This window comes from Perca flavescens, chromosome 2 (genome assembly GCF_004354835.1).
Source record: "Perca flavescens isolate YP-PL-M2 chromosome 2, PFLA_1.0, whole genome shotgun sequence".
Taxonomy (NCBI): Eukaryota; Metazoa; Chordata; class Actinopteri; order Perciformes; family Percidae; genus Perca; species Perca flavescens.
Window position 1 is genome coordinate 32,519,931 of NC_041332.1, and position 23,823 is coordinate 32,543,753.

At 40.7% G+C, this 23,823-nt stretch overlaps 1 protein-coding gene across 3 annotated transcripts; it reads left to right on the forward strand.

The window, feature by feature from the left end:
- Positions 1-1,591: 1,591 nt before the first annotated feature.
- On the forward strand, positions 1,592-23,588 carry slc44a2 (solute carrier family 44 member 2 (CTL2 blood group)). Of its 3 annotated transcripts, none has more exons than XM_028601109.1 (22): positions 1,592-1,822; positions 8,346-8,394; positions 8,703-8,776; positions 10,921-11,005; positions 11,209-11,293; positions 11,388-11,507; positions 11,638-11,698; positions 11,843-11,969; positions 13,246-13,329; positions 14,065-14,177; positions 14,261-14,392; positions 15,817-15,916; positions 16,999-17,091; positions 17,540-17,624; positions 17,819-18,081; positions 18,797-18,891; positions 19,127-19,230; positions 19,313-19,386; positions 19,510-19,580; positions 19,669-19,757; positions 19,863-19,947; positions 20,202-21,622. In XM_028601109.1, exons 1-22 carry the CDS (start codon positions 1,786-1,788, stop codon positions 20,690-20,692), a joined length of 2,517 nt encoding a protein of 838 aa, XP_028456910.1. In that variant the 5' UTR covers positions 1,592-1,785; the 3' UTR covers positions 20,693-21,622. The 3 variants fall into 3 exon arrangements, with proteins under 3 accessions (XP_028456910.1, XP_028456927.1, XP_028456919.1); XM_028601126.1 differs by lacking the exon at positions 20,202-21,622 and adding an exon at positions 22,694-23,588 and having other exon boundaries at positions 1,598-1,822; XM_028601118.1 differs by lacking the exon at positions 1,592-1,822 and adding an exon at positions 7,037-7,200.
- Positions 23,589-23,823: the final 235 nt, after the last annotated feature.

The following is a 23,823-nucleotide window of genomic DNA, read 5'->3' on the forward strand; positions in this document are numbered from 1 at the left end:
ATTTAGGTGGGTATACAGTGTAATCCGCTAAATGTAGGCTACAGGAAGTATCAAAAGAAAAGTAAATTGTGGTCAGCATTTATGTATTTGGTCAATGTTTAGCCAATTTTTACTACTTTATATACTGCTTTATATACCGGTAGATTAATTATCAATAATATTTTATACACTGATCATATACTTTGTGAATGGAAAAAAAAAACTCAATCAGCACAGTACAGTGGAGTAGAGCTGTTTATACAGAAGTAGGCTATAAAATGGCATGAAAGTACATTACAAGAAGCTCTCAATTGTACTTACAGTTTTTCTCAATTGCTAAAACACTAAATCCCATTGGCTGAACACAGTTCTCAGTTGCCTGAACTCATTTAGCTAATTGTGCAGTCATGTTGTCAATACCTTAAACCATTTCACATGGTAAAACACCATTTGCAGATCTCACTTAGACTTTTCACTTAAACACATTCTGCACTCTAATGCACATCCATACTGGTAAACACAAGTGGCAACAATCAAATACAAATAGAGAACACATGGCATTGATTGAACACAACCACTCAAAATTGATTTCACTCGTTTCAAATGATGTGACACAACCAATATAAGCTAGTTCAGAGAGCAAACAGGTGAGAAAGTCTGAGAATGGATAGAAGAAACAATGTAAGAGGACGAGGACAAGTGTGTATGCGAGGTGGACGACATGGAGGAAGAGGGCAAGAAAGAGGAAGAGGAGGACGAAGAGGAAGAGGAAGACAAAGAGAAATATCTGATGAAAACCGAGCAGCAGTCCATAGACCATGTTCTTGTCCATGGACAATGACGGAAAAATATGAAATTTGTTTTGATATTAAAAATATAGCCTATATACGTAGGCTACTTCTCACTGAGAACTATATGTTTTGAACAATGTGTTTTCAATTTTTTTTGGTGTATTGTTTACTGACTGCCTGATAGTGTATATCATTTTCATCATTTTGTTTATGATTTGAGAGCAGTGTTTGATTTTGAACACAGGTAAAACTGTTTTGAGGCAAACGTTTCATTTTGCAAGAGGAGTCCAAGGTTTTAGGGCTTGAAGATGAGGTTTATATCAGTGTTTAATGTTTTCAGAAAATGGAGCAAGGTTTCAGAAACTGTGTTTTAGCAATTGAGAAAAACTTTAAGTACGGTAGCTGAGTAGCCTAGGCCTAAATGTACTCTATTTTTTACCCCTGTTGTGCTCTTTTTATTGGGGGTACTTTCTTTCCCAAAATCACACACATAAGGTTAAAATAAGAATAATAAAAAAAGCTCTCTGATTTACGTCTTAAACGTCTTTCTAAATGCATTATGTAGGCTACATTAGAAACACATTAGCCCAGGGCTAATAAAATTACAAATTAGATGAGCATGTGGACACATTCCATTCCATTGAAGTAGCGGCAAGAAAATGGTTTTGTCCCGCATAGGCGCACTCTGTTTGGCTGGGGCAACTGTCAGTCACCAGGCTCTGCTCTCCGATTGGCTGCTTTCCTTCTCCGCTAGCCAGGAACGCGCCGTGCTTCGGTTTGGTCTCTCTCTCTCTCTCTCTCTCTCTCTCTCTCTCTCTCTCTCTCTCTCTCTCTCTCTCTCTCTCTCTCTCTCTCTGTGTGTCTCTGTCTCTCTCTCTTTCTCTCTCCCTCTCTCCCTCTGTGTAGCTGTAACTGTAGTCGGTCACTGTTATTGATGCTTTTTTCCTCGACATTTCCATGGTAACTGTCCTGTCTAACATCTGATCAGCAGCGAGGAGCCGAGCAGTGTGTGAGAATGGAGCTGGAAGAAAAAAAACCGGACCCTAAATACGGTAAGAACAGGTTTATGTCACTGCTTTCTTCACGATCTTTTATTTTTCTCTAAACGGGCGAAGAAATGGAAACAATGACTGCAAGGGATGGATGGGTGTGGACCTCAGTGGGTCTTATGCAGATCTGGAGTCATTCTCATCCTCCACAGCCGGGTTCTTTAACACAAAAATCTGCATTAAATTAGTTTGAATCTTTCATTAGTATTTCATAGTGCACAGTGAATGAAAGCAACACGATGTCGGGTAAATGTGTGGTTGTATTTGACTGGTTTGCCCTATTTTACCAGCCTGTAGCTTCCAATGAAACCAAAACTAGGCTACACACCTAGTTGTTTATTGTTGGTAGGCCTATATGTCTTAATGTAGGCCTATTGATAAAATAAGCATATAAAGAAAAGTAGATTGCCATCCATTCAAACAAATGTAAGGCTTGCCTTGATGGGCTTGTATTAAATTAGCTTCATACTGTGGTTCTGTACTGCAGAAACACACACACAAGCAGGCCAGATTAATTGTGTTTTCCTCTGGGCTCAAAAACCAGTTGGTGTTTTGTAGATTGGCATATGGTCATTTCATCCACAGATGCGCACGCAGATACTCACACAAAGGTACAAACACATGGTCTTCACATGAATTGCTTTTGTTCGCACTATTTTTTTTTTACAAGCACGTATTATGGAAAATTCTCATATAGCCTACCAGCCAAAGACATGACTCATTGCCTGTTATTATGTGTGTCAGACATGCAGTTTCTCAACTTAGCAGCCCACCGCAGCCTGGCGTGCTCATCTTGTGTCTGGGCTTGGTTGTTGTTCGAATGGACTGTTGAGTCAGGAAGTTTTCCCAACCAGTGTTATTCTTGCTTGAATAACCCTCGTCAGTGTTGTTATATGAGACGACGGCCAATAGCTCAGAAGCAAACCGCAGCCTTCACACTGTCATTGAGGAAGACGACACTAATGCTGTCTCATTGTTAAGTTATAAATAATTCAGGAGTTAATAGAAGTAAACAATTCCTTCTTTGACAATGTAAGAAGCTCCCAACAACGGCCCACGCCCAAAAAGTGCACATCCTCTCCAGTCAATCCATGGAACTCCCACTGTGGAGCATTTCCTTGTTGCTTTCCTTTTTACCATGTCAACAGCTCTGTCCTTTACCTCTCCTCCCCCAGTGAAGGCTAAAAGGTCAATAAACACAGGCCTTTTAAAACGGTTATAAAGCTTTATATAATGTAGACACACAAAACACATTCCCGCTCACCGATATTCCTTAACAGCATTTTTTTATCAGCAGAGTTTGACCTGTGAGCAGCCCCTGTTTGCCTGCTACTGTTACCACATGTTCCCACCGTCTGTTACGGTGAGCATGCAGGCAGGCAGGCTGGCAGGCTGCAGCGTGCACGGCTTGGATCTGTTTTCAGCCTTGCCTGCTCTTCCCACTCAGCAGGGACAGTCAAGAGGCTTCCAGTCAATATCAAGCTGGCAAAAACTCGGGTGGATTACCACACACACACTGAATGTACACATACACACATGCATGTGTGCACACGCAGAGACGCACTACTGCTAGATGTTTCACAATGATCGCCTGTCATTGGACTGTTGGTTGGTTTGGGAAAATCAGACAAACTGTTGCTGTTTGATCCGAGCAGTTTCTGTAGAGAGAGAGAGAGAGAGAGAGAGAGAGAGAGAGAGAAAGACAGTGATCAGAGCCAGTGGTTGTCAGCTTTTAAGTATTTAGCTCTACAAAAAGATACTTTAATGTGTTTCCTCAAAGACGTCATTGGTAGCTGTCAAAATGGGATTTTTTGAAGCAGTAGCAGCAGATAGACACAGCAGTAGAACGGTAGTAGCTACATGTACAGTAGGTTCACCATCTTTATCTACGGGCTCTAAATATGAAAGATAAAAATGTCATGAATGAGAGCGAAGGAGATCAAATACTCACAATGCCTCTGTGCATACAGTGCACGTGCGCACACACATACACCACTCACACACACAACCACAGTGGCCACTAACCCATTAAGGTAGCCAGAAAGGGTTCATCTGATAACCCCTCTGGGCCCATTAGTGAATCACGTCGGTCATGACATCATCACATCCTTTTAACACACACACACACACACACACACACACACACAAGCATACATCATATCAATTGAAGCAGAGTCAAATTTGTTTCAATTCAATTTTTAAAAATGTTTCATGATTGTACTAAACATTGTTAAGATCAGTACGATTTGGTTAAGGTTTGGCAGACGTCTGGAACTCCATATGGACCTGAATGCAGACAGACTGTCTGTGGGTTCCCACCATCAGGGCCCCTGGAGTATGTAATGAACTAGGCCACTTGAGGAACCCAGGCTACCCAAATGAGAGAGAAAAACATCTGCAACATGTACACCTTTTTAAAAGAAATCCCTTCTTAAGGTTGCTATATCTACTCAGACTGACCTCACTAAACCACTATCCCATTAATATTTTGCCAATTACCTAAACAAACAAGACTATTGAAAAGACACTTGGCAGCATTTACACATCAAATGTGCTGGAATGCTTTTCAGCACAATCACAGATTGTTTTTTTTGTTACAAAGCAGGCAAAGAGCCGCCTGTTCCTCTCTGAGCTGTGTCACTCACATTAGCAGATGGTCCAGCAATTGAAAGCTGATGGAAAAATCACTTTCAGTGTTTATCTTCTTCAGTAAAGAGAAACATACACATGAAGTGATGGCAGGGAGGAGGAGTAAGAACAAACAGCAACTGCAAACCCTTTAAACTTGTATAAAGATACTATGCATACAATCAGTAATAATCCTGTTTCTAACTGCAGCCAGGAGACTAAACACCTCAGCAATCCATGTTTGGCCAGAATCATTTAGGTTAACAATAATATCTCAATAATTGAAATCTAAAACTGAATTACAATTTTCCATGATTTAAAAAACTAATTCATATCACAAATCCTCACTTTAAAGTGCCCATATTATGCTCATTTTCAGGTTCATAATTGTATTTTGAGGTTGTACCAGAATAGGTTTATGTGGTTTAATTTTCAAAAAACACCATATTTTTGTTGTACTGCACATTGCTGCAGCTCCTCTTTTCACCCTGTGTGTTGAGCTCTCTGTTTTAGCTACAGAGCGAGGCATCCCACTTCTATCCCATCTTTGTTGGGAGTCGCACATGCGCAGTACCTAGGTAAGGACTACTAGCTAGAAGCTAGCGCTGCTAGCGGTTAGCAACCTCGTTCTCAATGGCAAAACACTGCTACAACACACACAAGTTCACCCCTAATCTACAAAAGAAATTGTATAGAACTACTTACATGTCCCTTGTCTGCAGGTATTCCACGCAAAGTTGGAAGTGCGCCCTCGTTTAGAAGAAGTCTCCCGGCTAATCCTGCCTCGCACTGACCGAAGTTGAAGAAACAGCTAGCTGATGTGGTATTAGCTAAAGTAGTTAGCACACACCAAATGTTTCGGCCGATGACGTAGACGGCCCTGCTGATTTTGACCAGCTCACCCGGAGATTGAATTTTCCAAATTTGTATGCGTGTGACACAGAGACACAAAATAACACCCCAAATCCCAGAAAAAGTGATTTTTTTCATAATATGGGCACTTTAAAAAAAAAAAGAAGAAGAAGAAAAGAATTGAAAACAAACAAACTAAATAGGCTACAATACAGCTTTTAAACAAAACACTACAATTTAGAGCCCAGTGCTGATATCATGTATCATTTTAGCTTATCAAAATACACGTAGGCCAATAAGTAACAAGAAATTGCAGTATAGAAACACCGAAACTACATTTGAGATGTGAGAACGGTGTCCATTACATAGTTTGTACATCTGAGAGGACTGATGAGGTTATTGTTCAAATGCAAAAATGCCCCGCTCGCTCTGCACATGTTTTGATCATCATTCTTTAATTGAACCAAATAGTCAGGATCCATATCAAAATATATAATTGTGTTATGTCTGCATGCTAAAACATGAATATATTTCAGACTTTTAAAAATATATTGTTTGACATTTTGGATTCACATTCTTGCCAAAAGTTAGATGAGAAGATTGATACCGATCTTAGACATGAGTGGGTTTGATCTTCTCATCTGACTCTGCTATTACTATTACTATTACTATTACTATTACTATTACTATTATTATTATTATTACTTTAACTGTCTCAATGTTGTTGTATGAGACCAGTTGTTAGCATTGTATTTCATGCTGTGGCAAGCAGTCAGTCTGCCACATGGCAGTGGAAGTGGGCAAATCAAACCGCCAGAGAGCACGTAGGACAGTCTTATCTCTGATGTACCGCCTCCCATGTGTCAAACGCGCACAGTGCATCATAACCAAATCATTCATTTCAAGAAATCATTGTCCATTGTTTAGGAAGTTAGTTATGTAACTCTGTAGCTCAGACCGTAGGGACTTGGCTTGGGAACCGGCGGGCGTCCGGATCAGGTCCAGCTCAGACCGTGTCACAGAGCGGGGACTAGACCTTGAGCAAGGAATTGAACCCACCCCCCCAACTATTTGGAGTGTCGACTTTGTGGCATTTGCATTTCTCCGATGCATTAATTAAGTGAAGAGAAATTTTTAAGTACTTCTTCTCAAAGTTTGAATATGAAAGAGATTAGAGGGGGATGTGGTCACAGTGTTGCAACAAGATGGAAAATATAGTAGAGTAAACCGGAAACTGAGAAAACAGAAGGCCGTAGATCTTACTGGATTAGGGTTAAAGAGAAAACTGTTCAGTAGTGTGGTGTTGTTGTTGTTTTTTCCCCCATAGCTCATGCTGTGTCGTGAGAGTGATATATTTCGGGCATGTGTGACAACTGAGGTGAGAGTGCAGCTGCAGTTGCAAACTGTAAAACAGATACAACAAGGAAACAGTGAACATTCAACACGCTGATTCAATGGATTGACTTGAAGAAACTGTTATGGCACCAGCGTGAAATACTGTTTTGACTTCAGATCATATCCCTGTAGTCGGATGTTTAAAACACACGCATTTTAGGCTTTAGTCCATTTTGGCAACAGCAGGTTCACTGGCGCCACAAGACTTTGTTGCTTCGCTTTCTCTCAATTCCCCCATCGACACTGTTTTTGCTGCGATTCCCCCGACAATCCCTGAGCCAAGAGAGGGACCACAGGGAGAACGAGGGAAGAGTAGGTGAAGGCAGTGCTCTGAATACACTGAAAGAAGGAAGTGAAGAGTTAGAGGTCGGAGGACCTCATACAGGAAGGAGACATTATGAACCAACTGCCATACACAGCAGCACACTGAGAGACATCTGTTAAAACCGTCCATGACAGAAACGGAGACAGAAATAACGACGGAATGAAAAAATACGAAAGACAAGGTACTGTTAGCGGCCTGCCCTGGCTGGATTTAGGATGATGAAGGTTCTTTAGTTGCTGAATGTGTTACTGATATTATTCGAGCTTGTCAGATAGACCGCTGCATTAACGGCTCATGAATAGATCACTAATTAAAATGGTTAACGGACTGCTTTAAGTCAAATATGACCCCAAATAAAAAGTCCGATGACGCCTTTGTGGTAGTGTAATGTGTGGGCAGAGTGTGTGTGTATGTGAGTACATTAGGAGTGTGTGATGATGACTGTATGTAAGCACTAGGCAGTGACAACAAGTAGCTGCATACAGTAATGTGACAGGATGTAGCTCAGAGTGTGGTTATCTTAACAAGATGTCAATGTTTACTGAATTTCTTCACCGAGCTGATTTTCTATGTAAAACATACGGCATTTCAAGGTGTGATTTAGAAGACTGAAAATAAGCGATGAGCACATGATTATGCTTCGAAAATGACTCACAGCGTTAGCTCACGATGACCTCACCGTATAGGCAGAGTGGGCTCGGCTGATGTTTCTTCTCTTGCCGCGTCTGAGGTGTTTCCATGGCGGCTGGTGATGTCCATGGGGAGCTCACCGTCGCCGGGGAGCCATTTTGTGGGTTGCTGGGCATGGCATTCAGGCAGAAGAATCCTTTTGTTCTGGAGAATGTCCTGTCTTTGTCAATACATGGACTTACGCTTAAATATATATTGTACTCTTGTGCATCTGCCGTACGCAGAGTGCTCTTTGAGTGCACACATACATTGAATGTATTACTATACCCAACTGTAGTTACTTATAAAGTATTATTAATTTAGTGTAACTGGAAATAATGCTGTTCATCTTTACTAAATCAAAAATGTATTTGTTAGTGTGTGTAATCTGTGTCAGTAAACCATGCGCTGACACTGACTAATAGCTCAGGTTCAAAATGTCAGTGGTACATAATATAATCACCATGACAAACGTAATAAAGGAAAAGCTATTGAACAATGTTACTTTTGAGATAGAGAGGGGCATGTGTTTCCGACTTTGACCTCGGAAAATCCGACTTTCGAGTACAAATGGAACGCACTTTAAGTCTAATCAGATTGAAGTTGAAAGTTATAGTGGGAGACATTAACACACCTGTTGTCCCTTTCTTTCCCCAGGGGAGTCCAGGAAGTTTGACCCAAACTTCAGAGGGCCGATTCACAACAGGTGAGACATCGGTTACAATCACTGATCATAATTCTTTTCTTTTAGGATTACATAACACAAATAATAACAATAGTCTCCTCTCCTCTCCTCTCCTCTCCTCTCCTCCTCTCCTCTCCTCTCCTCTCCTCTCCTCTCCTCTCCTGTTTCCTCTACTGTTTCCTATCCTCCTCTCCTCTCCTGTTTCCTCTACTGTTTCCTATCCTCCTCTCCTCTCCTGTTTCCTCTCCTTTCCTCCTCTCTTCCTCCCCTCTCCTGTTTTCTCTCCTTTCCTCTTCTGTTTCCTCTCCTCTCCTTTCTCCTATCCTCAGGGGCTGCACAGATGTCCTCTGCTGTATTCTCTTCATCGTGGCCTTGTTCGGGTACTTTGCTGTCGGCATCGTCGGTAAGATGATCCTATCCTACATTACAGTTTTTTCTGAATTGCTAAAACTCCTAACCCTATCCTCTGAACCAAATGCCCAGTGGCCTAAACCCATTTGTCGAATCAATCACCCTTCTTGCAAATCTCTAAACACGTTCTCACTCGCTAAAACACATTTCACACTGGGATGCACTTGTGTTGCATAACGGTTAACACGGGCAGCAAAAGTTAAACACAACTACAACACAGCTGTCATGGTTTACACACAACGTTTCAAAACTGTACACACACATTTTTACTGAGGCGATCAAACCAATAGTAGAGAATATAATCCAGTTCAGAGCAGTGACGGACTGGCCATCAGGAATTTGGGCAAATGCTAGAAGGGCCACACCCCTATGGACCCATATGGGCCACTACTGATAATATATATTTGGTTAATTTTGATAAGTTATTTTATGCATGCAGCCACAGATATGCAAGATTGTACTGTACGTGGAAAGATTCACTCGGAAGGCAGAGTTACTACAGTTTCGTTTTCAATTGCTAACACACTAAAATGACATGCATATACAGCACAATTATTTAAACGGGCACACAGAGAGCAAAACCTCTTCTTAAGTCTCCAAAAGTCTAAACACATTTCCTGCTTTACACACATTTTGCAAATCAAAATGGCACTTTTTGAACTTGTTAGCACTTCAATCAGGAAGTAAGCACTATGATGCCTCTTTTCTTTCTATATATTTTTCTGCACATTTTTTCAGCAATTTTCTTTTTCAGTTTACTGTTTTTTGTGAGCATATTTTTGTTCAGTCCATTGTAAATATATCTGCCTATACTTATTTTGTTAAAAAAACGTTTCAACAGCATGTGTGTGTATCTTTATACACATGCATTTCTGTGCATGTGAACAATCTGAACAATCTTCTACAATTTGAACTATTTTAGTATTATGGCAAAGTACACTAAAGATGGCAGTGCTTTTCATTATGCCCAACAGTGTGTAGTTTGTTAGACAAAAATCTGGTAATATGAATGAAGTGTGTGCCATTTTTGGTGCAAAAGTTTGATTTTGATAATGCTATATAGTTTGGGTTGCAGTGCTTCATGTTGCAGAATATATGAGGTATTTTGCAGTTTGGGTGTGTGGTTTTTTGAATTGTGTTAAGTATTTTGATAAAACCAGCCTAGTTTGCAAAATAGTGTTTTTGCAATTGGAAAAAACTGTAATTTCCAAGCTAGGTTATTGACAAAACAGGAGCATTGAATGTTGATATCTGATTTTGCAGTTTCACAATAATTTTTAGTACTGTCATCTGCTTTTCCTTTCGTTTTCTTTGTTCTTTGGCCTTTTTCAGTTGGGACTACTGTATTGGCTTACAAATGCCTACAGTAATATACAGACATTCAATATTGTATTACTTGAACTACTTGCAGTGTACAAAGATATTCACTGTACAAGTTGTGATATACTTTTTGTTGTCATTGCAAAATGTGTTTACTGTATGAAATATATATAAAAAAAAGAGAATTCTGTAACTAGAAGCCCTAGACACTGTTCTTGAATGTTTTAGCTAATGTCTAATGAATGCTCTGTAGTGTTTAGTTATTGACCGGCTCTGTGTATGATCTGAAAGCATTGTTTGATTTTGCCAGCAGGTGTTTAGTGAATAGTTTTGAGAAAATGGGTGAGGGTTTCAAAAAAATGTGTCTTAACAATCGACAAAAACTGTACTACAATATGTACTGTGTAATTGCTTGGACACTTGAGCACTATTGTGTATGTTATGTAAGACCATCACAATTAATTAATGTTGTACAGGTATCTATATCTACCTTGCCTTGCCTGGTGTATAAGGCTGTTCTGAGACTCCTTAGAAACCTCAGTTCACGACACTTATTTGAGACGTAATGCTTTGTCTATCTGCTTCCCCGTACATACTGCAGTTTTACTCACCAAATATTGCCAGCAAAGCGATAAATCGTACACCTGAAATTGCAAGATTTTCTCAAAAACATTTCATTTATTTGAGTCAGTATTAATAGGAAGATCTGGTGATGCGCAAGAGCAGTATGTGCGACTTTCTTTTTTTTTTTTTTTTTTTGTCATTCAATCTAATGTCGTCTTTTGTTCTGAATGATTTGAATTCTTCTCCGTGCAGCCTGGTCTCAGGGTGACCCCAGGAAAGTGATCTATCCCACCGACAGCAGGGGGCAGTTCTGCGGACAAGCTGGAACACCTCTGGAGTGAGTAACCTGACAAAAGGAATAGGATGTTACAGTATACAGTATGAGTGACCTTGGAAACCTCTCCCATGCAGACTATCTTGTGTATTGTTTATGTAATCATAGGTATTACTGTAATCTGTTACCCCTAATTTAGGACTTAAAGACATTTATTTGTGATACAGGCCAAATAATTGTTCTGTTATACGGTTCTCACTGAACAGGAAGAAGCCTCTTCTCTTCTACTTTAACATCCTGAAATGTGCCAGCCCTCTGGTGCTGCTGGAGTTCCAGTGTCCCACCACACAGGTCAGAAACCATATCTTATCTTTTATGTGCATTGCAACATTTTCTCCTCTCTAACAATCCCTGATTGACATGGTTGATTGTTATTTGTGTCTAGTTATGTGTGGAAAAGTGTCCTGACAGGCATCTGACGTTAATGAAAGCCAAGTTAGGCAGCAATGAAGACCGTGTATACTACCAACAATATTGTAAGGATGGCGTGAACCTTTCCAAATTGGTAAGCATTCAAATCATTTTAATTATTCACATTTTAATTATTTACATTTTATACACGCTTAAAGTAATACTGTGACATGCATTACAGCACAAAAATGTAGTGAATTGAACGGCGTTTTTACATGATTCAGAGTCCTCCTGAGATCCTGAAGGATGGCCTGTGTCCTGCCATTCTGATGCCCAGTAAAGCCTGTAAGTGAGAAGAAGCTCGTTCTAAACTTACTTCACCTTTGCCCACAAACACAGCTGTGTCTGTAGATCTGCTGTTTTCTGTGTGAAACTGAAACAAATAGGACCATATACTGTACATAAATAGATCATCTCCTTCCTCCATAGTCACGCGTCGGTGCCTTCCTGCCTTGGGAACGTTGAAAGGTGGGGTGGTGGTGGTGGGCAATGAGACCACTTTCACTGATGGAGAGGGCTCCAGTATCAATGCCACAGACGTGCTGGAGGCATCCAAGTGAGTACTTTTCACTGTATGGCGACACACATTTTGACATTGTCAAAAGATTCATTGAATTATCAGAAGTGTTTACAGATACTCCAAGCGATGTCACGCGTTTTTTAGGCTACAATATTTTTCGTCACCTACAGCAAACATCTCCTCACTATACGTGAGCTGCCTGTCCCCTAAACACACTGTAAAAAAAACGCAGTCTCTGTAGACAGCCTAGGGTCCACACACACCAAGAAAAACAAAGTGGTCCAACCTGGACCATGCAAACATACACAAACCGTGTTCCAGCGTTCAGCCAATAACAGACACGAAGGATTTTGGTCGGGGGTTAGTGCGCTGAAGCACAGAAGGGATGGGACGGGATGAGGTGGAGGGAGGAGCGATCTAGTCTTCGTTTTGTTTGAAAATACTTTGAACATCAACAAGAAGTAACGTCACCAAACATCGCTTAGAGCACCTTTAATAGGTAAATATGAAAATAATCCCTACTTTTAAGCCCAAGAGAAAATGCTGTTAGGTGGGTATATGAACCAGTTCAGGCTCGACACTCTCGACACACATGTTGCTATGCTGTGTCAGCTGACAGCTAGCACGTCACATCCACGCCAAATCTAACTGCGGTGATTTGATTGGCTACTTAACAGTCTTAATGCGCTTATTTACTCCATACGCTGATGTGTGTTTGCTACAGTGTTTGCTGCTATCTGTATGCACCCGGGAGGGTATTTATGTCAGTTTTTTATTAGCGTTATTCCCACTGGGGCTGGTTGCAATGTTCCCTGCATGTTATTTATCAAGATGATGAGTATGGAGAGGGTACAACCACACCGCCAAGTCAAATTGATTGTCGTAGTTGTCATCTTAATTTGCAATCTGACACAACTAGACTAATACATTTATAACATAATAATAACTTGTTTCTTTGAGGAGAATCACTTCAGAATGACAGTAAATTTGAAATGAATATTTCAAATTAAAGTCTAAATGTTGCAGTTGTCTCATTTCTTTTACCAGGTAACTAGTTTTGTTGAGCAACATTAAACAGTATTTCTTTCTGACAAACGTATGTTAATTATTGCAGCTGGTAAAAATGTTTTCTGATTTCTTAGTTTGTCAGTCCTCGACTATGAAGCCCTGAAATGTAGTAAAAGGTGAAGTGGCTAACTTGTTAGCGTTAGCTTGCCGGCTAAGATGTAAGTAAGTAAGTAACCACAATTGTGGTTTGTTTTTAATTAATTTCCTCTTTTTTAAATTACTTCTTTTATTATTTTTTTTACAGGAAATCAAATGTGGTTGTTGAAGCTCGCCAGGTGGCCATGAGAATCTTTGAGGACTACACTCAGTCTTGGCACTGGATATTGCTGTAAGTCTGTCAACTTTCCAGTGTTTACAGTAACACAACAGTGTTGTGTAGAACATCAGGAGTAAAATCCAAGACAAAATGCTAGTAAAAAAAACACCAATCTTTTACATTTACTCATGAAAGGTCCCATGGTATGAAAATTTCACTTGAGTTTTTTTTTTTAACATTAATATGCGTTCCCCCAGCCTGCCTATTGTCCCCCAGTGGCTAGAAATGGTGATAAGTGTAAACCGGGCCCTGGGTATCCTGCTCTGCCTTTGAGAAAATGAAAGCTCAGATGGGCCGATCTGGAATCTTATGTCATCATAAGGGGAAAGGTTACCTCCCCTTTCTCTGCTTTGCCCGCCCAGAGAATTTGCAAGCAAATCCCTCCTCCTCAATAGCATTTAAAGCTACAGACACAGAAATGGCACATACTAAGGAAAACTCATTGTGGGACTGGCTCTAGTGGCTGTAATTCTGCACCAAGGCTGAATTTCAGGAAAGAGACTTCAGATATAGTATTAGGGGACCACTAAGGCCTATATAAAAGCATCCAAAAAGCAGCATGTCATAGGACCTTTAACTGTTTTTTCCATCCAGTAAACCAATCCAGTCAGCTGAGCTAACACACAGTTATCATGCCTGTTAATTGTTTGTTTGTGTTCAAGACCTACTTTTGCTGATTGATCATTTTGAAACCAGAAAATATGCATGATCGCAACTGTCACCGTCATTCGATGTGTCCCTCTGCAGTGGTCTGGTGATCGCCATGCTCGTCAGCTTGCTTTTCATCGTCTTGCTGCGATTCCTTGCTGGCATCATGGTCTGGGTCATGATTGTTCTGGTTATTCTAGTCATCGGATATGGTAAGTCTTTAGCCTCTGGAGATGATACATGACCTGCTTTTATCAAAATGAAAAGCTTCTAAATATTTGAATGATTTCTTTAGGGATTTTCCACTGTTACATGGAGTTTGCGAGTCTCAAGGGAGAGCCGGGCTCTGACATCACCATCCGTGACCTGGGCCTGCAGACGGACTTCTCTGTTTACCTGCAGATCAGACAGACCTGGCTGGCTTTCAGTATGCACTAACAAACACACTTTCATTATTTTATTTTTAAATACTGGACATTTCTGCAGTGTTCGAACTATACCGTGGCCTTTGGGGGAGCCCACTTTTCGTGCACTTGCGACTTACAATGACTTACAAAGATACATAACAGCTACAAGTGTATGCACTACAGGATTTACCTTATTAGACTTTATCGGCAGGAATTAATTGGTCAAACAGCAAACTGCCACCCACAAATAGTCTATACACAAAGCATCAGGCTGTCTTTGAGATTTCACATGAACAACGGTTAAAGTTACTCAGGCTACCGAAGAATACCATAATTCCTCCCTTCCATTAGGCCTAAGCGACGCACCCCAAGTTTCCATCCTTAACTATTTTACCAGCAGCGTGTTAGCATTTGAACAAAGTGCTGTGTGACCACAGTGTGTGCAGACTGTAGTTACAGTATTACCTGAGGCCTTTTGGAGGAGCAACACTTAGGTTTTAGTTTGTGATCTCCCTGCAGGGGAAACGGTCTCCAACACGTTCCGTTTCAGCTTCAACTTTACTGTGTATTGGGAGTTGCACCTGGAATTGCCTATAGCCATCCAAAGGATGCAGCCAATGACCAAGTGTGACTTAGCTCAAGATGCAAAGGCGTTAAACTGCCAGCTATTCCATCAATCAATAGATAATCTCTCTCATGGGTTAAAGACGACACAAGGGTTAACAAACAGCCATGTATATGGGCTCTTCCAGTCCCTCCACTGCTGGCTGTTAATTTAACGGGAGAGAGGAGCAAGACGGGTTAGGATGGTGACCGGCCTCTGACGAACTGTTAACACCTCCATCGTCAGCCAGAGAGGACATTATTTCTTCAGCTTCTTCTTGCGTCGTCACCCCAGCGGGAGGTGTGCTAACAGGGCTTGCGGCAGGTGAATCGGTCGTGCTATTAACGTCATCGCTACACTATTCCTTAGTAAAACCAAAATCAATTAAACTGCCTTGTTTTCTTTTTGCCATGGCTATATGATGCTAACTGCAGAATAGATTTCAAGGACATTGCGCGCCGTTTAATGGCCTCCAACGTTTATATTTTTGTACTAAACAGGAGTCGAATTTGCACCGCAGCGCTTCCACGCCGTGATGCTCATGACGAGAATAGCATGTGTAGTTATCTTTATTGAAGTCAATTAGGTTTGAATCACCGTCATGCATGAATTAATTATATTTTTGCAATTTTACACATAATAATCCACGATGATCACATTACACAAAACTGAAATTGCACGTCAAAATGACACACTGTTAATATCTTTAGAGATCTCCCCCCCCCCAAAAAAAAAGCCCATGTCTTATTAAGGGGGCTAGCTCCCCCGTAGTTCGCACCCTGCATCTCTGTATGAATTGTTAATGAATACTGTGAATCTAATGCCTTCACTGTTTTGCAGTGATCATCTTGGCTATTGTGGAGGTCATCATCATCCTGCTCCTCATCTTCCTCAGGAAGAGAATCATGATTGCCATCGCCCTCATCAAAGAGGCCAGCAGGTCAGTCTGAGTTGGCCGTGTCTGGCTTTGTGCAGCGTCTTTTCCATTCCCGTTTTTCTCTGCTGAGGTAGACAAGAGACCAGACCTGCAGTGCTCACATATTTTAGAGCAGCACTAATCAATCATTTTATAATGAAAGGGGTTGCCCATAGTGACAGACCGACAGAGAATTACCACCCAACTCTGCAGTTCCTTTCAGCTCTACAGAGCGTTTTAGCTTCTTTCAGCTCGTTGTTTTGGTTTTACAGCCCACAACTCTAGTGTTTTTGTTCACTCTGTCAGCTCTCATCAGCCTCCTTGTGAATGCAGCAGACAGCTTTCTATTTTCAGCCCTAACCTTTGATAAACCCACTATAGTCTATCTGTTAAGTACCAAAACGCGTTGGAGACCAAACAGATTTAAAATGATTGTTAATATTTGACTCCATGTTTGCTGAATGTGTAAACAGGCAACGTTTTGCTAATACCTTCATCATAATAACATCATAAATGAATAATATTTCAGTTTTACATTACTGCTTGCTGCCTTCAAACTAGAGGATGGATACCCGAACCGAGCCCGGGTTCAGACAGATATTTAGAAATGATGTTCGGGTTCGGGTCGGGCTCGGTCACATCAGCGCGATAAGGCATTGTGCATTTTAAATTTAAAAAAGCTTATTATGTAGGTGTGCGCCTGTGTTAACGTGCGCTTGTTGCCCCCTGTGCGCTGATGCGCTCATCTGTTGACATTTCCGAAAGCCTTCCTACAAACGTAGATGTGTCATTAGTATGAGAAAAAAATGAGATTTTAACTGTGTCGGGCTCAGGTCGGGCTCAGACAATGTCTGTCGGGCTCGGGCCAGGTTCGGTTACTGCTCTGTCGGACGCGAGCCGGGCTCGGACAGAAAAATGCGGCCCGATCCGCACCCTGAAAAAAATGCTACTGTTATTTAATTGGATTTGTTTTTGTAACCGTTAAAAAGAGATCTAACACTTGAACAGGACTGTAAGAGAGTGCTATGTTTTGGAATCTTTCCTCCTTTTGGAGAGTGTTACATCTAAACTTGTTCAAATAACGTTTCCATTGTTTTCTTTTTCAGAGCTGTCGGGCACGTGATGTCATCGCTGTTCTACCCACTGCTGACCTTTGCCCTCCTGGCGGTGGTGATCGCTTACTGGGCCATCACTGCTGTGTATCCTTTTAATTTGTTCCAGTGATGATCAAAACATAAATGTGTCACTTTGTGTTGTTTCCAACTCTACACTGCATCCATTTCTATATTCTATTCCATATTTTTGCATTGAAAAAGAAAGAAAGAAAGAAAGAAGAAAACATCTAGATTTTTTTTTTCTATACAAAGGCTTTAAATGTGTAACCAAAAAAAGAAAAGAAAACTAAGAAAAAAAATAGATACTAAATGAGATGTCATCTAAATTAATCCATCAGCTAAACATTCAATCCATCACATTACTATGTAATGTGTGTATGTATATTACTACTTCTCAAGGCTGTAGCCTTTGTTTTCCTTGTTTGTTACATATTTCCATGGACTTATAAATAGATGCAGATGTGTCACGACTGTGGCCTTTTCAGAAATATCCACCCTTTGTTGGCGTAATCTCCTTGACCACTCTGACCAGTTTCTTGTCCACCTCTAATGAGCAGGTGTACAAAGTGTTCAACAACTCTGAGTGTGAGTACTCACGAGAGACCTGCGACCCCCAGGTACGCTTTTAATGTCACTCATGAAATGACCTGACTGAAGATGTGAGTGGGGTTCAGCCAAAAAGCCAAATCAATATTCTGCTAATATTTGACACCTTTTTAGGAAGAAACTCTTTGCCTGGACAGCATCACAAGTTACTGTGTGAAAACTCACTCCAGTAATCCTGTGGACTGCCTCTTCTCTTTTTCTCCAGACATTCAACACCTCCAACGCTTCAGCTCAGTGTCCTGATGCAGAGTGCCTGTTTGCCTTCTACGGTGGGGAGACCTATTACCACAAATACCTCATCCTGTTCCAGTTCTACAACGTCTTCCTCTTCTTCTGGTGCGCCAACTTTGTGACGGCCCTGGGCCAGGTCACTCTGTCGGGAGCCTTCGCCTCGTATTACTGGGCCTTCAAAAAGCCGGATGATATCCCGTCCTACCCCATCTTCTCCTCACTGGGACGAGCCCTCCGGTAAGCCACATTTATATTTGTGTGTGCAGTATCTCACTGTGTGTTTGTGGATCAACCCCTCATTTTTTTAAAATAAATAACATTCAGTCAGGAACACTCTTGTCATAGATTTAACCATTTATTGCAACAAATGGAAATACAGTTATGCTTGGCGCTAATGGCTCCGCTCTTAATAATGCTTCCTGGATCAGCAAAGCAGCATGCTAAGCTGAAACAAGCAGTGCAATGGAGTACCCCCGTATACAAGAGTGGGCCCAAAGCTTTGGTGTAGCAGGGATCAGTGAGGAGGAGGGAGACATATTTCAATGGGCCGCCTTAATGTGAGAATGGATGTGATTGGTTTGTGACTCGTAGAAATGATAATTCAATTAGTGGGTGTATGACTAACGTGTCCTGCATGAAGTAATGCAATGCTTACTAAAAAAAAAAAAAACATCTCAATTTCACCAATTTATTTACTTACTATCACCTGCCAACTACTGTATAAAAATGACATGACTTCCATTTTCCTTTATGTTCTGATGAAGGCCACAAGCCGAACGTTAGCATATTTGTTTGGTACTGCCAGAATAAATGGGTGAAATAGAGATAGAGTCTACTGTGTCCTGAAGATCTGTGTGTGTGCTACCTAGTTACCATTGGGTATTCAATGGTGTGTTGACTGTAAACAAGAAGAGATGTACAATGCTGGCTCCTGTTTCCTCCTCCTGTCCAGATACCACACAGGCTCCCTGGCTTTTGGCTCGCTGATCCTGTCTATTGTCCAGACCATCAGGGTCCTTCTGGAGTACCTGGATCACAAGTTGAAAGGTCAGAACAAGATGAATGACTTCTACTATGACTAATAAATTACTTGACAGTGTATCTTCATCATTATCATATATTTATTAGTGACTGTGTGTTATGTGCATTTAGGATATTGTTGTAGAACAAGTGAGTCTTGAATCCTGGGTTTGGATAGATGCATGTATAATGCCAAAGGTCAGAATAAAGCAAGTTATCTAATAGTGCAATCATAAATGAATTGGAACATTCTTGCTTTCAGGTGCTCAGAACAAGTTTGCTAAATTCATACTAAGCTGCATGAAGTGCTGCTTCTGGTGCCTGGAGAAATGCATCAAGTTCATTAACAGGAATGCCTACATCATGGTGAGTACAGCTACAGCTGCATGAGAGATGTTGAGTCTGCTCAGGTTTTAAAAATGGCAAATTGTTGTTTTTTTTCCTCCAGATTGCCATCTATGGAAAAAGTTTCTGCCCCTCAGCTCGAGATGCCTTTTTCCTTCTCATGAGGAACATTATCAGGTGGGATTTCGTTATATTAATGCCAACATTAGTCTCCAACATTTTTTTTCAATGTTTAAACTACTCTTAGTCCGGTTTAATGTGATATACTCTCATATCCTCCGCTGTGCCCATTCAACACAGGGTGGCTGTTTTAGATAAAGTGACTGACTTCCTGCTGTTTCTTGGGAAGCTCCTCATTGTTGGAATCGTTGGTAGGAGACTTTTTTATTTTTAGACCAAACATTGTTTTTTCTACACTATAGAGAGATCTGTCTAATTCACTTTTTTTTTTCTGCACAGGCATCTTCTCTTTCTTCTTCTTCTCTGGAAGAATCCGAGCGATAGAGGATGCTGCTCCATCTCTGAACTACTACTGGGTGCCAATACTGGTGAGAGACATATGTATTTGTATGATTTGATGCTTTACGCTTGCTTGTGGGTTTTTAATGCCACAGCAGAGTTCTTGATGTATATGATTTTTTTTTTTCACCCAGACTGTGGTAGTGGGATCCTACCTCATCGCCCATGGCTTCTTCAGCGTGTATGCCATGTGTGTGGACACACTGTTCCTCTGCTTCTGTGAGTAACTTTGCATTCAGCCAGATCGCCTCTCTTCTTGCTGTTTTCAAGCACTCATACAACTGTCTGAAGCTGAAATGCTGGTTTCTTCTTCCTGTCATGTTTCTGACTCCTCTTCTCTTTGTCTCATTTCTCCCATTAATTTTGCTTTAATTTATTTTCACTCATTCCCTTTATTTCATGTTTCCATTTCCCCCTGATTTCCCATTAACCCAAACAAAAACTCAAAACGCGCATCCCCACACACGCAAAAGGTGAGGACTTGGAGAGAAATGACGGCTCGCCTGAAAGGCCTTACTATATGTCCCCCGAGTTGCACGAGATCCTCTCCAAAACCAAGAGCCTGGAGGAAGATGGTGTCGAGCAGGGCGATTCTGCGGATGCCGCCAGGCGAGCGGACGAGGTGACACTGGAGGAGGAGACCCCTCTCCAGCAGCACCAAGATGGAGAGATCCAACTGAAACAGCAGACGGTGCTCAAGCAGGAAAACGAGGAGCAGCAGCCTCTGCAGGCCACGACTAAGGATGCCGAAGAGCCAAAAGAGGAGAAAAACGAAGAACAAAAAGTCTGTCCGGATGAGGAAGCTGGAAAGAAAGAAGAAGCAGAGGTGAAAGAAGAGGCGGAACAGCAGGTGTTGAAACTGGAGGAAAAGACCGAGGAGGCTGAGAAAGAGAAGACTGATGAGAAGAAAGAGGAGAAACAGGAATCTTTGGAAGAAAATCCTCCCTCTGCACCACAGAAGTAGATGTTAACAGTAGTGCAAGAGTCAAAAAGTGAGATTTGGTAAACCTCATAAGGAATGAAAGAACTGTATCTACAACTGTGTGACATGCGCCTGTTAAATGTACGGCAAGCTAAAATTTCAGATGGCCTGGCTATGTGAGTGATGTGACGTCCAGCTGGAGAGGGTTGTGGTCCACACGTGAAGTTCAAAGCAGGTCAAAAGCCCAGTGCATCTCTGTAGCTTGACAAAGAAATGCTCTCTTGTGTTGGTTGTAGAACAGTATTGGTTTTTATATTGTGAAGATCTGTAGAACATTGTGAGTGCTGAACCTGTGCCTGATTACTGTCACTAATATTTGTTGTCTGAACCCTGTTAATGAATGCACTACAGAACCACTAAGTACCGTGTTTACAGTCACAACACACACATCTCAGTCAATGGTGAATGTCTTTCACTGTTTACAATAATACCAGCTGACGGCCAAAATGTTACAGACACATTTGATATACTCCTATGGAACTTGTATACAGTAGTGAACGTCTATTATGGATTTTTTTGGCTTCAGTCTTGTAGACATTCAAGATGGTGTCTCGTGTATTGTATTGCCACCTACTTGCCTTGGTATTTCGGACTGGCGTAAGTGCTGTGATTGTGTCTCCATGACGCAGCCATCGTGACCTCTCTGCGGTCCCCCCCCCCCACCCCCCACTCCCCGTTGTTTACTGATCCACCTGCCTTGCTCTGTCCCTATCCTCTCTCTGTCTAAGTGCTGCATGGTGTTGACATGGCCTTCTGAATGCTCGCAACTAACATCTTAATTCTCTGGATGCTTTTGTACCATTTTCTTCTTGTTTGTCACCGTGAAAGATGTAAGTTGATTTCCCAATGAAATTGCTGATGACATTCCATATTTATTGGATGTAAATCTTGATTAAAGGTGATTGTATTTAATCGTAGTAGTTCTGTTGTGTGGGTACACATGTGAGTTTGAAGGTGGTTTGGCGTACTGGAAGCAGGTGAGTTTTCATGTCCAACAAAGTCAGCAAGGACTTTGATTTTGTCTTAAAGGGGCACTCCAACAATTTGACATGTTAAAGCCACTTGACTTGTCAAGGGAGTACCACTCAGCCTGTAAAACAGATAATGGTTTCTGTAGCTTTGGAGTAGGCTTTTCTTAAATCTATGGAAATGAAAGGACAGGAAAAAAACAAACATATTGAGATGCATTATGGGAAGTGTAGTATTCTGTTTTATTTTACTTGAGCCATGTTAGGGACTTAAATCAGGATATTCCTTTGCTGTATTGATTTAGAACAGTGGTTCCCATGTTTTTTGGCTTGTGACCCCTTAAAATAAAACAATGTCTACTTGTGGCCCCTAATCACAGGTTATGGAATTTGTGTAGTTCAAACTAAGAATGCTTTTTGCTTCTCAGAAGGAAGGATCTTTTGATAGCTGAAGGAGTATGGCCAGAATATTACAAGACAAAAAAAAAGGAAAAATCTAAAAAAAAGTCAGAAAGAAACGATTCTTTGTAACAGAAATATGCGTGTTGTTATTTCTTATTCCTTTAATCATCTCCTTGACCCCTCAAATTAGTCTTGGGACCTTGAAGGGCCCTGACCTCTAGGTTGGGAACCACTGTATTAGAGTATTATTTTATTTTATTTAGGTAATGAGCAACTTAACACCACTTGAAATGATAGTTTTTTTGCTTACACCTAGTGGTTCATCCTGTTAAAGTGATGTACAGGTGTACTCCACGACCCGGGGGGGGTACATCACTATTGGTTGTGGTTACCGGGACAACTGAGCACACTTCTGACCACACCCTTGACATGTAGGTCTCCCTTCATTATTGAAGTGCAATATTAAATTGTTGTTGTACTCCTTTAATTCCTAATCAGATGAAAGGCAAAACAGACTATACATAGACAATCCAGGAATGCAAGAACGGTTAAATGAGTGTTAGCATGCTGTTGGAAAAATGTTGTTCCTCACCTGCTTCTGTCCATGTCACAGTGGAGGATGTGGAGCGCAACGATGGATCAGCAGAGAGGCCCTATTTCATGTCGCAGAACCTGCTCAGCCTCTTAAACAAGTCCAATGAACAGACCAAATCTTTAGATTAAGTCACGTGTGTGTGTGTGTGTGTGTGTGCGTGCGCGTGTGTGCGTGCGCGTGTGTGCGCGTTGTGTAAATCTGAATAAAAGGAGAAATTACAGTGCCATTTCCTGTGCCACATTATGTATGTATCAGTATGTTTGTGTCTTGCTGCCAAATGAGATTCATTTATGTTGTCTGTATGATATTATTGATCCTTTGGTATTTTGTTACAAAGCCTTAAGCTCATTGACTCCCTGTATTTGCCCAAGCGCGATTGTATATTGGAAGGAATATGGAAGCTTGACTTATAAATGATAACTAGTTAATTTAAGCAACAGTTTGCTTTAAATACTTATGTTTTTCTTTTTCATTGTAAATGTTGGTCTTTTTGTAACTTTGTGTGTATTTTGTCATGCAGTTTTTCGAAGGGTCCAGTTTCTTTCAAATTCGATCTCCATTTTATGGCAGATATTGATATATAAATAAAGCTGGGCTTTTTCAGTTTATCTAAACATATTGCACTGTTTAAAATTAGCTCACCAAAGAAAAGTTGCTAAACTGCAGGCTATTAAAAGCTTAGTATGACACTCCAAGCTTTAAGAGATTACAAATAACCAAGTGCTTTAACTTGAATCTGCAGTCTTAATTTTTTTTAACAGCTTGTGTTATTTTTTGTTCATACTTTCAACATATATCCATGATTAATGTGCACATTTTGAGTTTGTAAAAGACAACCTCTCATTTTGTTGTAAACTAATAAAAGTCTGTGTTCCCATATCAGTGTTTAAAGGACAAAAAAAAAACAGAATGACCACTGCTTCTTAGTTTTATTTGGATACAAAAACATGTAGATTATTCTTTGTTTTTATCAGTGTTGTCCATCTAAGTTTGATACAAATCGTATACATACAAAAGTAAGCAATTTGAAATATAAGCCCATTAAATATTTTTTATCTAATCATTAAAATAATCATGTACAATGTACACACTTTGAATGATATCATGTCATGTAAGAAATATAGTTTCAAGGATGAAATGCTTAAAGT

What these genes read in the sequence shown, in the direction of transcription:
- slc44a2 (XM_028601109.1), top strand. Translation starts at nt 1,786, where the DNA reads ATGGAGCTGGAAGAAAAAAAACCGGACCCTAAATACG. An exon ending in AAAACCGGACCCTAAATACG is followed by an intron (nt 1,823 to 8,345) that starts GTAAGAACAGGT and finishes TTCTTTCCCCAG; the next exon opens with GGGAGTCCAGGAAGTTTGAC. An exon ending in CTTTGCTGTCGGCATCGTCG is followed by an intron (nt 8,777 to 10,920) that starts GTAAGATGATCC and finishes TTCTCCGTGCAG; the next exon opens with CCTGGTCTCAGGGTGACCCC.